General features: G+C 43.7%; 1 protein-coding gene across 7 annotated transcripts in view; it reads left to right on the plus strand.

The window, feature by feature from the left end:
- The window catches only part of ptprk (protein tyrosine phosphatase receptor type K), a 139583-nt gene that overhangs the window by 77676 nt on the left and 47865 nt on the right, over positions 1–14042 (plus strand). For all 7 annotated transcript variants that reach the window (XM_083789788.1, XM_083789792.1, XM_083789790.1 and 4 more), the window contains exons 6-9: positions 438–553; positions 982–1156; positions 10182–10294; positions 10978–11158. In XM_083789788.1, the coding sequence (XP_083645914.1) occupies positions 438–553; positions 982–1156; positions 10182–10294; positions 10978–11158 (585 nt within the window). The remainder of the gene's footprint in view (positions 1–437; positions 554–981; positions 1157–10181; positions 10295–10977; positions 11159–14042) is intronic.

Consider the following 14042-nt stretch of genomic DNA (forward strand, 5'->3'; position numbering starts at 1 on the left):
AATACCTTATAGATACAATACCATATAGATACCATAACCCATTCTGACCTGAGATCAGATTCATACGAGGTTTCCACTGGACACACACTGGTCTGATTAACCCATTCTGACCTGAGATCAGATTAAAAAAATGTCAGTCGTTCTTCGATTTTTCAAAAATAGCAGACCTACAAGCTTGTAGATCTGCTATTTTTCAATAGCTTAAAGATACCTTATAGACACAAAAGTTATAGAATTGTATTAAAAAAAATAAGGCAATAATTCTAAAGTGTGACCTCCCCTCTAACCTCATGTCCTGCGTGAGTGTGACCTCTGTCATGGTCATATGAAAGAAAAAGCAAACCGCGACCAAACGGTCCCAATGGTAATATGAAAACGGCATCTTTTCCCTACAAGATGGCTCATTTTCTCCACGGTTATGACCTCATTTCCTGTAGATAAATCTCCTCATTTCCTGCGCCTGGGTGACGTGGAGGTGAACGCCGGACAGAACGCCACCTTTCAGTGTATCGCCACCGGACGAGACACGTCCAGTAATAAACTCTGGCTACAGGTACGGCTACGCACGCACGCACGCACGCACGCACGCACGCACGCACGCACGCGCACACACGCACACACACACACACACACACACACACACACACACACACACACACACACACACACACACACACACACACACACACACACACACGTCTCCAGGCTATACATTTCTGGCTGCTAAGTTGATTAAGAGTTTAATAGCCACTGATTCCATTATAGCTCTATTGTGGTGATGACCTTCAATCCTGCTGTCATTGAGTAAGTGTGTGTGTGTGTGTGTGTGTGTGTGTGTGTGTAGTACAATACCCACCATGTGCCCTTGAGCAACATAGTTAACCCCCAATTGCTCCGGTGGCGCCTGCAGCTAACATTGTGTAGCAGGTGTATATCTAGGTCATTGCCAATTGTCTCTATATCTGTCTGTCCATCTTCTAGAGGAGGAATGGTGAAGACATCCCAGTGGCTCAAACTAAAAACATCAACCACAGGCGATTTGCCGCCTCCTTCCGCCTCAAAGAGGTGACCAATCAGGACCAAGATCTCTACCGCTGTGTCACCCAATCGGATCGTGGCTCCGGCGTTTCGAACTTTGCCGGTCTGATTGTCAGAGGTAAGGAGAGTTTTTGTTAATTTAGTTATTTTGTATTCCATTGTGTTTCATAAATTACGTTCCTTTTCTATGATGCATGAATCACTGTAGGGCGAACATTCAGTGAAATTAGATTAGATTATTATAGATTGCCTATTATAGATTGGAGTGGTTAACACGATGGACGCCAGATCGCCTCGCAACCCATCAGATGACTGGTTAAGATTAAACCCCGGAGGTCGCCAAACCCGTCAGATGGCATGTAGTAAGGGTTATATTGGTACCATGCAGCCGAAGCTCAACACTAACCTTCCGTGCTGCCCAGGCTGCTAGACAGCGCCTACGTTCTTCCCATCATGAGGAACAATGCGCGCACCTCCCATAAGGATCCACTCATTGTCGTTTCTTTGTTGCTCGTTTTCTCTGAAAAATACTCCAAAGTTGTTGTTTGAGTCCAAACCGCCCGGCGTTCAGATGTAAACAGTGATTTCTGATCGCATCGCGCCAGCCATGTTACTGCTTGTGATGAAACCTGAGACATGTTGAAAAGGTTTTTGCGCCTCTACTCGTTGTATTGGGCTGTATTGACGGTAATAGAATGGCGCCTATATAGGGATTATAGCTGGCTCCCTGCGGTCATTTCAAATGGCCAGCAGGAGGCGCGTTGGTGGATTTATGTAGGGAAAGCAAGTCTGAAAAGGTGGGTCTTGAGTGGAGTAACTCTTTTTCCTGTATTACAGTAATTTAGGTAAAATAAATGGCATTGTGACTTTCAAAAGGCTGAATTACCTATACCAAGCAACTTTAAAGTGTCACGGAGGGTTTGTCCGAAGCATTTCAACATTTAATAGCAGTGAATGACGTACATGGTAATGTTACAGTCCTTTAAAAATCCAGATGGTTTTGGTCCTGAACTAACCGTTTTGTGGTTGTTTTTATAAAATTATTAATATTTTAAACAGACAGTGGAGCAAGACCGATATGGCCCAATCTGAGAGCCTGAAATCTCTAGACATGTCCCTTGTGTCAGGAAGCAGGTTGACTGTGTCTGATTGATAAAATACAGCTTGCTCAACTACATACACACTAAACTAACGAGTGTGTGTGTGTGTGTGTGTGTGTGTGTGTGTGTGTGTGTGTGTGTGTGTGTGTGTGTGTGTGCGTGTGCGTGTGTGCGCGTGGGCTTGCTGTGTGTGTGTGGCTGTGCGTGCGTGCACTAGCTGTCATGTGTAGCTGACATGTGGTTAATAAGGTGTCACCACTGTGTTTGAGATGGAATGCTTTATTCATTCACATCCAATACCTTACATATTCAAGTATTCTCAGAGAGAGAGAGAGAGAGAGAGAGAGATAAAGAAAAGGAGTGACAGAAGGAGAGAAGGACAGGGGAGAAAAAGAGAAGGAAGGGGAGCCGGTGGCAAGCGTTCGACGATGTAAACCCCGAGAGCTCATTATCCGCAGAATATCCATATCAGAATCAAGAGTGAACGTGTGAATATGCAAACACATTCTGTTTATTATTCCCCGCATATGGAGACGGGAGAGCAGAGAGAGAAAGAGAGAGAATCTGCGAATCAAAGCGCCCACGAGGGCCACGTTCTCCGCACAACAAACGCTGTGCTACGCTGTTGACTCTTATGAGCAGAAGCGCCACGCCACCATTGCTGCCAAGGGTTAGCGGTTCCATTCCCTTTGTAGCATTAATGAGTCTGAGCCATGTTCTGCCTGGCCCAGGGCTCTGTTTCAACGTGTTAGCTCAGTGGGGGGGTTGGTAGGGGGGTCCGTGTGCGTCCCGGGGACGTTGCACGTATGTTGTCATGTTACCCGAAGGCTAACTTTGGATAAAAGTGGCTCCCAAAAGACCGTACGAAGAGAGGAAACTAGAAGACGCCACCCATGGGGAGGTTGTTTTTCTTTTCCTTTTTTTCCCCACGCTCACTTCTCTCTTCCCTCCAGTTCCTGAAAAGCTGCCATTTCAGAGACATGTGCATATGTAAGCGTCTCATGTTTATTTATCCCGTATATTTATCATGAATATGAGAGGGGAAGAGACAGATGAGGACTCCATGCAGAGTGTCTGCACATCCACAGGAACATGACCACTCTGCATACAGTATAGGGAGGATGGGGTCGAAAGTACCGCTTTTTTACGTCTTTACACAAAGATCCATATAGCTGGAGTGAAATATGTCCTCTGTCAATATCCACAACGATGTTTCATTTGAATGGCCGAGCCGGAAAGTATCGAATGGAAACCGCAAGTTTGCAACTGTACTTTTGGGTGGGAACATTAGCCAAACATGGCAGTTCTACAAGTTCACAACTTGGTGTTGTGTGGCAACACGTTGTGAGCTTGTAGATGGGCAATTCTTTGGCGATTTTTGGTGTGGAGGGGATAAAAAGCAATCCAAGCAGTCCGTTTCTCTAAAGAACAGAGGGTTTAAGATAAGTGGTTAAATCTGTGGTGGCGAGGGTGAAACACCAGAGCTGCCGCCCGTCAAAAACATGTCAGTGGCGATGAAGCCGTCGATCCAGAGACTCGTTTGGAAAGATGTCACAAACACCAATCGTACCGGGGGACGGTGTAGCAGCAGCGCCACAACACCACAACTCTCATGTATATTTATCAGGACGGGAACGGCGAAAAGATGAGAGAAATCAAAGGGAAGCCAGCGGGGGGGGGGGGGGGGGGGGGGGGGTGTTCCCCTTTATTATTATTTTTCTCCCTGCCTTCCACCTCATTTCTTGAACATTCTGCTTTGAGGAGGTGTGCAACGGAGTGTTGCGCAGAAGCATTCTGTTCATTTACTCTGAATATATACTTTTAATTATGATCATGAATTGGAAGGAGGGGATAGATCAAAGCAGCAGGAAGCGTGTGGCTTCTGGATCAGGATCTGACGAATGGGAATTGAATCATGTTGCAGATTGGATGATAAACTCGACAGAATGACTCTTCTACAGCAGTGGTATTTGAACAGTTTTTTAACTAAGGCACACCAATGAGCAATACAATATCTCACGGTACACCTGGATTCATAGTAAAGAATTGCTCGCAATAGGTCGCATTGCCTATAATGACATGTCCAAAAGAGGGCCACCATGTTAAAAATGGTCAAATTCCATGTTAAAAGGGGTAAAAATATATTTTTAAGCCTATAGAATTGGTCTCTGCATTGGGAAGTGAGTGCGCAAAGCGTACTGATAAAAAATTCATCCCTTCTTATACAGTATGTATTGCAATATAATATGTGCGGTTCTCACAGAATCCCTATGGCACACCTGGTCCTACATGATCCGTGGCCAGGCAACAGGAATGTCAACCATTTTTGTGTGAGATGTGACATGTCTTCATGCATTGATAATGTAGATACTAGAGGAGAAGGAATCTCCCTGTGTCAGTCGAGGTTGTAAGAATCTCTCTCTCTCTCGCACACACACACACACACACACACACACACACACACACACACACACACACACACGCACACACGCACACACACACACACACACACACACACACACACACACACTCTTTAGTCCTTATAAAGTCACATTGCAGATGAAAAGCATATAATTGTGCCCTGTCTGCGTGTTCCAGAGATAGAGAGAGAGAGACATTGACTTGGACAAAGTAATGTGTGTGTGTGCGTGTGTGTGTGTGTGTGTGTGTGTGTGTGTGTGTGTGTGTGTGTGTGTGTGTGTGTGTGTCACAAGTGGTTTGATCAGAGTATAGCTTGGATAAAGTCTTGCCCTCTGGTTACTACAGTGGCACAACGCATCATCATGCCAGCTCATATTAACGCACGCACACACACACACACCACAGTGCCAGCTTGCATTACACACATGATCCATGGCCTCAAAAGCTCTTGCAGCATTACCATCACATGCACACACACACACACACACACACACACAGCTTATCAAAACACAATAAACAAGAAATGATCACATAGTGATATTTGTCAGGTGAAAGAAGCGCTGTCTCCGTTGTGTTCTTGTCTCCGTTGTGTGTGTCCCCCCCCCCCCCACCCCCCCCCCATATTAGTATTAGCCCCCCCCCCCCCCATATTAGTATTAAGTATTATGTCATCAGTCAGGTGCTACGATACGTATGTCCCTTAGCAGCACATGATATGACGTCATACGCCGGCACGGTACACATGGGAGCAGACCGTCCATGTATGTTTTCCGTCATGCTACGAAGCGTATATCCCATGACGTGATGAAGATATGTACCAATGCCAGGGTATAATTGGTTCACGATGGTGACGTAATGATGATAATGTTTCAGTGTCGGGTGGATTAAAGGGACATACGCATCAAATCTGACACCACTACCAGATTACCACTGTAATCTGACACCACTGCCATAACAGGCATAAGTAATCAATACCATACTTCAAAATACTATTTTCTTTCCTCCAAAATCAAGGTACGTAGCAAATAGCTAAACCTATTAATTCAATACTGCAAACGTTCTTTCACAGAGAGGCTGAGATTTGAAAGTTTGTAGCGGTCTACAGTACTCTAAACAATTCGCTCACATTAAATTAGCAAAAGTAATATTGTTTCAACTTTGGCAATTCAATTTAAAGCATTTGTGATGAATAATGATCATTGTACAGTTTCCTCAGAGCTTTTCAGTTCAAGTGGCAACATTAATGTGTGTTCACGGTCCACTTTTAAGATTAACATCTTTGTTTACACAGGTTATTATCAGGAAATAACTTAACTTAAGGCAGAAAGTGAGCGAGAGATACAGGGCGAGATAGAGAGGGCCTCTGTGCAAGGGTGGGTAGAGGCCCCCTAGACTAGAGGGTGGAGGCCCGTTTCAATTGAAACTGATGAAACATAGCAAAGGCCTCCTATGACAGTACGCACACACATTCACACATGTTGTATGTACGGTACACACACACACACACACACACACACACACACACATTCACACATGTTGTATGTACGGTACACACATTCACACATGTTGTATGTATAGTACACACACACACACAGTCACACAACTCTGCACACATTTCACAGGATAAATATTAAAGATGTCAGAGAACAAAAAAACAAAACATAAAACAATGTGCCCAGGGAGGAATCCTTTAAAAGGTATAGGTTGAAAGATAAATAAACAAACCAAATCAGAAACATAAAGTCAACATTCCAACATTGCCTCCTCTCCAGAGTCAAATTATGACCTACTTTCCTTTCTCCATCTTCATTTTTCTGTCTATTATTCATCTTTTTACATTTTCCAACGTGCACACAAAATCCACACACACACACACACACACACACACACACACAATAACACTTTGCATTAGCATCCATGTGCGTTCTTTGTTTTCTAATGTATCTGTGTGATTGTTTGTTTATTTACCATGTTGTTTACTCTTTTTTATGGCGCCACGCGTTGACATGTTGATGTTGGTTTTCTGAAGTCAATTCAATGTTCATTATAATCGTGTGTGTGTGTGTGTGTGTGTGTGTGTGTGTGTGTGTGTGTGTGTGTGTGTGTGTGTGTGTGTGTGTACGCTGTCAAACTACAGTGTTTCATCTGTTGGTAAAGAGACACTTCCCAGCCTGCACCACTCTGACAGCTGTCTGCTTCTCTCTCTCTCTCTCTCTCTCTCTCTGTGTGTGTGTGTGTGTGTGTGTGTGTGTGTGTGTGTGTGTGTGTGTGTGTGTGTGCACGTGCACACACACAAATATGCTGAGCAGAAAGAAGTGACAGGGAAATGGAATATAAATAACCATTAAAGAATGGTGCACTGTAGCGCACACACCACTGCCAAAAAACACCATTGCTAAATTAGTTCATTTAGCTCTTTTTGCCTTTTGATCATAAGCTATGACAAAATGGGCATTACTGCTCGAAAGCTCAATATAAGACAAAAGTGTAGAAAGTCAGCCATTGATTCTGTGCTGTTGTCCGGCTCTGCAAATCTTTTGATATTTTAATATCATATGTTGAATTTTGCTCCTTTTAATCACTAGAGCCTTGTTTATTAATTTCACAAATTGTTAAACATTGAACACAATAGTCAAAATAGCCTATCTACATGCATATTATGTGTAACATTGTGACTGTTATGATCAGAGCCCCATTATAAGTTTAAAAGTTTAAAAATATTTTAAAAATCACACCTGTGTGAACTGAGCGGTGCAACTATACATTTATTGTTATAGTTACTGTACTCTACTGTGCTCTGTACTGTATTGTAGTGTACTGTGCGGGGGTCCCCGTAACATCCAGACCCCCAGGAACGCGCCCAGGGTGCCAGCCTGGTTCCGGCGAGCCGCTCCACGTCCGAAACGGTCGAGAAATGACAGAGTTACCATGTGGGGGTTAAAGTTCTCAACGGGCCCAAAAATTATGGCCCGGCCCTACCCTAACTGGGTCGGCCCGAGGCTCGGCCCGACCCTAAAAATTACCATAATGTTAAGCCCGAAGCCCGACAAAAGCCAGACAAAAAAAAGAGACAACAAACGCCACTAAATGGCACACGGCGGTGCCGTGTTTCAGTGTGAAAGTGAGAACGGACTCAACGGAGATCTACAGACTTATCGAAATAAAGGATGTATGTAACTCACGTTAGAATAGGCTATTAATGTTCCATTTCCAATCATTCTAATGGATTCCATACAGTGGTGGTGGTGACTGGTGAGTAAACACGAATAGCAGCTGCAGCTCCCTCCCTTAGTTTCCTCTGAAGTGAAGTTGCTTTACGTGTAGCGTTTAAGTAATATATCACCATGGATCGTTTGGTGACGTTGATTAATAATTAGGTTTTATTCATCGCAGCCAGCTGGGTTAATGAGACTCAGTGCAACATGACGAAAACCTGACGCTTCAGCTATATCGTGTGATATTCCGTGCGCAAACGAGAGGGAAACCAGCGGTAGCAAGCAAGTCTCACACCGTTCACTGTTCTCTCTGCTGTACTGCCTGCGCGCAGTGCTGGACTGCGGGACGGGGTGCATGCTGCTCTGGCCTCGTACACACATGCCGGACTGACATGATCTATTCTGTCTGTGTTTCATGTCCGCCTCAGGCTCAATGCTTTTCCAATGGAAGTCACGTGGTTTGACATGTGTGTAGGAGCTCTCTCAATTAAGTGAATCGCCTAGCGCAGCCCTCTTCATAATAAATACATACATGTATACACAATCACATTACACAAATAACAGAATTACTATTTTTGAGTGGTGCAACCACTCCAAGGAACAGCAATGTCTGTGTTCAAGTGTTCACCTATGTGTTCATTAATGAGCACCAGTATAACGAGTAGCAGTAGGGGCGCTGTTTGCCAGAAACAGATAGAGAGAGACAGTGCTGCACTGTTGCCTGCTAATATATGAGAGAGAGAGAGAGGAGGGGGGGGAGAGAGAGAGAGAGAGAGAGGGGAGTTGCACCACTCGGTTCACATGGGTGTGATTTTGTTATAATAACACTCTTTAAAAAACAAAACAAAAAAATCACGGAAAATCACGAGCCCGAGGCTCGGCCCGGCCCGTCTAATTAGCATAATTATTAGCCCAGCTCGGCCCGATAACGTCGGACGGGTCGGTACCGATCGGGCCAGGTCGGGTTCGGGCAGAGTTTGAGAATTTAGTGGGGGTACACTGTAGTGTAGCACTTTACTCTGTGCTGTACTCTACTGGCCACTTTAGGTGTTGCAGCTTTCTGTGCTCAGTATACGTATACTGTACAAAATGTGATGCTGATCAGTCCAGGGACTTGAAAGATTAGCTCTGCACACACATCTCAATTTCACCTTATTATGTTTTCTTTGTAAATGAACTCCCTACGTCATTATAACGGTGTAATTTCACTCTTGAGAGTGTACAATGTGTGGTGAAAACAACACTGAAGATCTTACTGTGTGACTTTGTGTACTGCAAAAGCATTTGATAGGCAGAAATATGTATAAGATCCCTGTGTGGGAGTGAGGTTCTGTGTGTAAGTACATGTTTGTATATGTTTGTAGCAACTGTCAGTGTGATGGATGTATGAATGTGTGTGTGTGTGTGTGTGTGTGTGTGTGTGTGTGTGTGTGTGTGTGTGTGTGTGTGTGTGTGTGTGTGTGTGAGATGCACGGACGATATGTGTACTTTGTGTGTCTCAGGAAGGAAAATCTGTCATGCACTATGTATGCAGTGTGAGTGTGTATGCACGTGCGTGTGCACGTCTTATTGCATTGGGCTGTCGGCTCGTCAATCATGTGTGTTTGACAGCTAGCACTGATCTGATTCACTGGCCCTGAACCCTCACGCATCCATCCATCATGCACACACACACACACACACACACACACACACACACCACACACCACACTGTATCATTATTCCCACTGATGGGATTCCAGGCAGCTCTGCAGCATTTTAAATATAACACTGCAACAAAACATAATCTCCAAAAAGTGAAATTACATTGTACAATGACTATGTCTGTTAACTTGGCTAAGTTTTATAGTTTATCGCTGCCTTTTGGCATTCACATTTCAACTAAGACACAAGGTCACAGAGCAACCTAATGCACTCAACCGGTTAAACCCCAGCATCCGAAATCTGTGGACAAGCTCACAATGCAGTGCAAGTTGCTGAATGTCAAACCGTAACTGAAGTGGTGCATCCTGGTTTCATGCTAGACCGTTCAGCAGAAGCCATCATGTCGCCATTGTCGGGTGGAAAGCTTATTATGTCCAGTGTAGTTTTGATTTTTTATTATTATTATTATTATTATTATTATTATTTACAAGTTTACATTTAAAGTTTTTACGTTTTTTTTAATAATAAAAACGTAAAAACTTTAAATGTAAACTTAATACTTAAAATACAAACGTTCTGCCTGTGTGACAGCAAGGAAATAATAGTGATGTCCTTATTTGGCTCAAGATCAATGTCACGTTGTTCCCATCTCTATCATTCTCTTTGGCACTCTACTCTACCACACCATTGAATATTATAACATTCTTCTATCTAATAAATATGTTTAATAATTCTCTCTCTCTCTCTCTCTCTCTCTCCTCAGAACCTCCTCGCCCCATTGCACCCCCTCAGTTGCTAGGTGTCGGCCCCACCTATCTGCTCATTCAGCTGAACGCTAACTCCATATTTGGTGATGGGCCGATTATACTGAAAGAGGTACGTTGTTCCCGATCCTTTGGTTGAACATCATTTGCCTTCCTGGCACGAGATGGAAACCCTTGAAGTCCACCACTCGAGTGCTATTCCGCGCTTTAGATCTACAAGCTGATAACATGTGTCATCGCGACAAGTTTGGAGCTTGTAGATCTGCAAGTTGTTTTGCTACTTTTGAAAGACTAGAGGTTTTAAAAAACTGCCATGGTATAAACCTTAAAACTTTTTTTTCATTGCGATACCGAGAAATAGGACCTTTGAAGCCAAACCAGAAGTTAGAACACAATCGATTGATTGATTATTAATATAAACACGCTCTGAAAATGCACACGGCCACCCATTTGACAACTTACCAAGGCAGCATTTGGGCTGTGGGCCTGCCCCTGACACCGAAAGGGTTGAGAATGTCTGTTTTAACCCATTTAAACTGGGAAAGCATCTGTGTCATTTTAGGTTGGCTGTTCAAAAAGATATACAAGCTCACATTCTGTCACTTCTTGCCACGCTGCGAGCTTGTACATCTGCAGAAAATATTGAAAGTGTGAGAACTACTGATTTAGAAGGCATTTGTAGAATCGGCCTCAGGTCTTAATGGTTTGACGTCTTGAAACGTGCGGCCAATGGTTTGACGTCTTGAAACGTGCGGCCAATGGTTTGACGTCTTAAAACATGCGGCCCCTTCCCAGGTGGAGTATCGCATGACGACAGGCAGTTGGACAGAGACCCACGCCGTCAACTCTCCCAACTACAAGCTGTGGCACCTGGACCCCGACACCGAGTACGAGATCAGAGTGCTGCTCACCCGGCCCGGGGAGGGAGGGACCGGGATGCCGGGCCCGCCGCTCATCACCCGCACCAAGTGTGCAGGTACATGTCCATGTGTTTGTGTGTATAATCTGTCTACAAAACATGCAGGACCCATTTTTTGCTGTCGTCCCGTCGCTAAAGTAAATCTTTCTTATTTCAAAAGATTAAAAAAATATGAGATGTAGAAGCTCAGCTATTTTCACTCTTGAAGAGTGGTTCATTCATAATGTATTTTTGTACGTTTGGGTCCCAGGGACCGAAACAGTTTGGGAACCCCTGGTCTACACTGAGTGTCAGGGGTGATTTATACTTGGTTGCCATTGTGGCATTTGCTACACTAGCTTGCTGTGAGCTTGTAGACTAGAGCTATTTTTGGTGTGCGGTGCAGCGCGCAACCAAGTGAGGCATCAGCGTAGTTGGATTTCCCCGGGTAATCGTCTTTCTGTCCATCTCTGTCTTATCTGTCCATCTTTTTAGCTGCTGTATGTCTACCTGTCTGACTATCTGTTCCTCTATCTTTCCGTTTTTGTATCCATCCGTCTGTCCCTCTACATAGGAGAGGAGCAGGTTTCTAGAGTAATGTAGGCATTATGAGGGGAGAGAGAGATTTAGAGGAGAGCTATGGAAATGGATAGTATTAGGCTAAAAGAGGAGAGGAGGCAGAGCAGTAGAAGAAGAGTTTTTTTGCGGACGCCATTGCTCTGCAAATTGAAACAGGCACAGTCAGAACGTGGTTTCGTTTCCACGTCCTCTATCTCCAACTGTCTGTCTGTCTGTCTGTCTGTCTGTCTGTCTGTCTGTCTGTCTGTCTGTCTGTCTGTCTGTCTCTGTCTCTGTCTCTGTCTCTGTCTCTGTCTCTGTCTCTGTCTCTGTCTCTGTCTCTGTCTCTGTCTCTGTCTCTGTCTCTCTCTCTCTCTCTCTCTCTCTCTCTCTCTCCATCTCTCTCTTTCTCTCTCTTTCTCTCTCTCTCTCAGTGGATCAATAGACAGAGAGCAGAAATAGTGTTATAGAAAGAAACAGCAGATAGTATAAATAGAGAAGCGGAGGGAGGAGGACAAATGGAGGTGCTACGAGCCATGAGGAAAAATTGAATGATAAAGAGAAATGGTGAAAAACAATAGGGCTCGCACAGAAGAATGTTGGAGAGCAGGGAAAGATTGTATATATATAAAAAAAAAAAAGGATGTCAGTGATAGAAGATGAGTGAGAGCAGATGATGGAATGGATGAATAAGAATGAGAGGGGTGTGTGTGTGTGTGTGTGTGTGTGTGTGTGTGTGTGTGTGTGAGATCTCGTCGCTGTCAGGCAGAAACCTTGTCTTTCGATATTTCTACGTATATTTTGAACTTGTTTGGTAAATGAATGTCCTGCGTCTGTTGTGTGTCGCTGAATCTATAAACTCACAGATTATTCAGCCAATTTATGTTGGACCAATATTGAACTAATGAAAAGTGTAAACTAGAGCTTGTGACTAAATAACAGCACTGACTGGATCCAATGGTAATGAGCATACAAGGTTTCCACCCAACAGCAGATATGTAAATATATAGAGTGTGTGTGTGTGTGTGTGTGTGTGTGTGTGTGTTTTGTGATCATGTTTGGTGATATCTGTGCATATATTTGTTGTGTCCCTTTGTGTGTGTGTGTGTGTGTGTGTGTGTGTGTGTGTGTGTGTGTGTGTGTGTGTGTGTGTGTGTGTGTGTGTGTGTGTGTGTGTGTGTGTTTGTTGAAAGGAAATCAAAACCTTGTTCAACCCGCTCACGTACGGCACCGTTTCCTGCTCGACAGGAAGAGGAAATTAATCTTCTTCTCTCCTAACAATTCACCCATGCAGGCACGCATTTGAAGTGTAGCTTTTTTAACTGTTCCCGGTCCAGATTAGGGATGTGCCGAGTTGTGTTTTTAAATAATAGGGCATAGAGCTCTTCTGCTCTTTATTTCGGGTCACACTAATGCATTCTGATTATATTTATAATGCGTTATAATGCACTTATAAGGCTTTATCATACTCGTTATAAATGTTTAGAAATGTGCACAACTTACAAGTTATTATGTATAAAGACACTTTATAACATGGTTATAATGTGCTGTTCCGCTGAGGTCATAATACATTATGGCCAGCATTTGTAATACTTCGTAAACCTTGTCATAAGTTGGTGCACAAGTATGAACATTTGTAACACGTCTTCTGAAGCCTTACAAGTGCATTAATGTGATTACAGACGCAACCTTAACGTGTTTACTTTATTTTCTATTCAAATCTCCATTAACATCCAGTGGTCACTAGTTTTGGTGTGATCCACAAGACCTTAATATAGTGAAAAGTATTGTATTCATATCATACATATAATCTCATGAAATCATATATAGTTAGAATATGGGATTCGTCTCAAGTCAATGAGCTGGTCATTGGTCATTTACAAGTCTGGATCCCAGCGAGCCCTAGGATAATGTGTACCTCCATTATTCAGCCAACTGTATGAGCATATGAGTCATACTGTACGTGATATGTGCGATGGAGCTTTTTCATGGGTGCGTGTGTTCCTCCCCTAGGGCCATATCTGTGGACAGTATTGTCCGCAAATGTGTCTGGAAATTGGTGTTCCCAACTGTATTCTAGTGAATTTCATAGGGTAGGGTTCAGGCTCGGTCTGAGGGTTAGGAGATATGGAAAGAATGTAAGTCAATGCAATGTCCCTCAAGGTTTGCTAAGTAAACAGTGGTTGGTGTGTGTGTGTGTGTGTGTGTGTGTGTGTGTGTGTGTGTGTGTGTGTGTGTGTGTGTGTGTGTGTGTGTGTGTGTGTGTGTGTGTGTGTGTGTGTGTGTGTGTGTGTGTGTGTGTGTGTGTGTGTGTGTGTGTGTGTGTGTGTGTGTGTGAGTGAGAGAGAGACATGGGGGCAGAAATGTTATTTAAATGGTAATGATTTCCTTTTTATGTTTGCTT

This window comes from Protomyctophum parallelum, assembly GCF_964188405.1.
Source record: "Protomyctophum parallelum genome assembly, chromosome: 19".
NCBI lineage: Eukaryota > Metazoa > Chordata > Actinopteri > Myctophiformes > Myctophidae > Protomyctophum > Protomyctophum parallelum.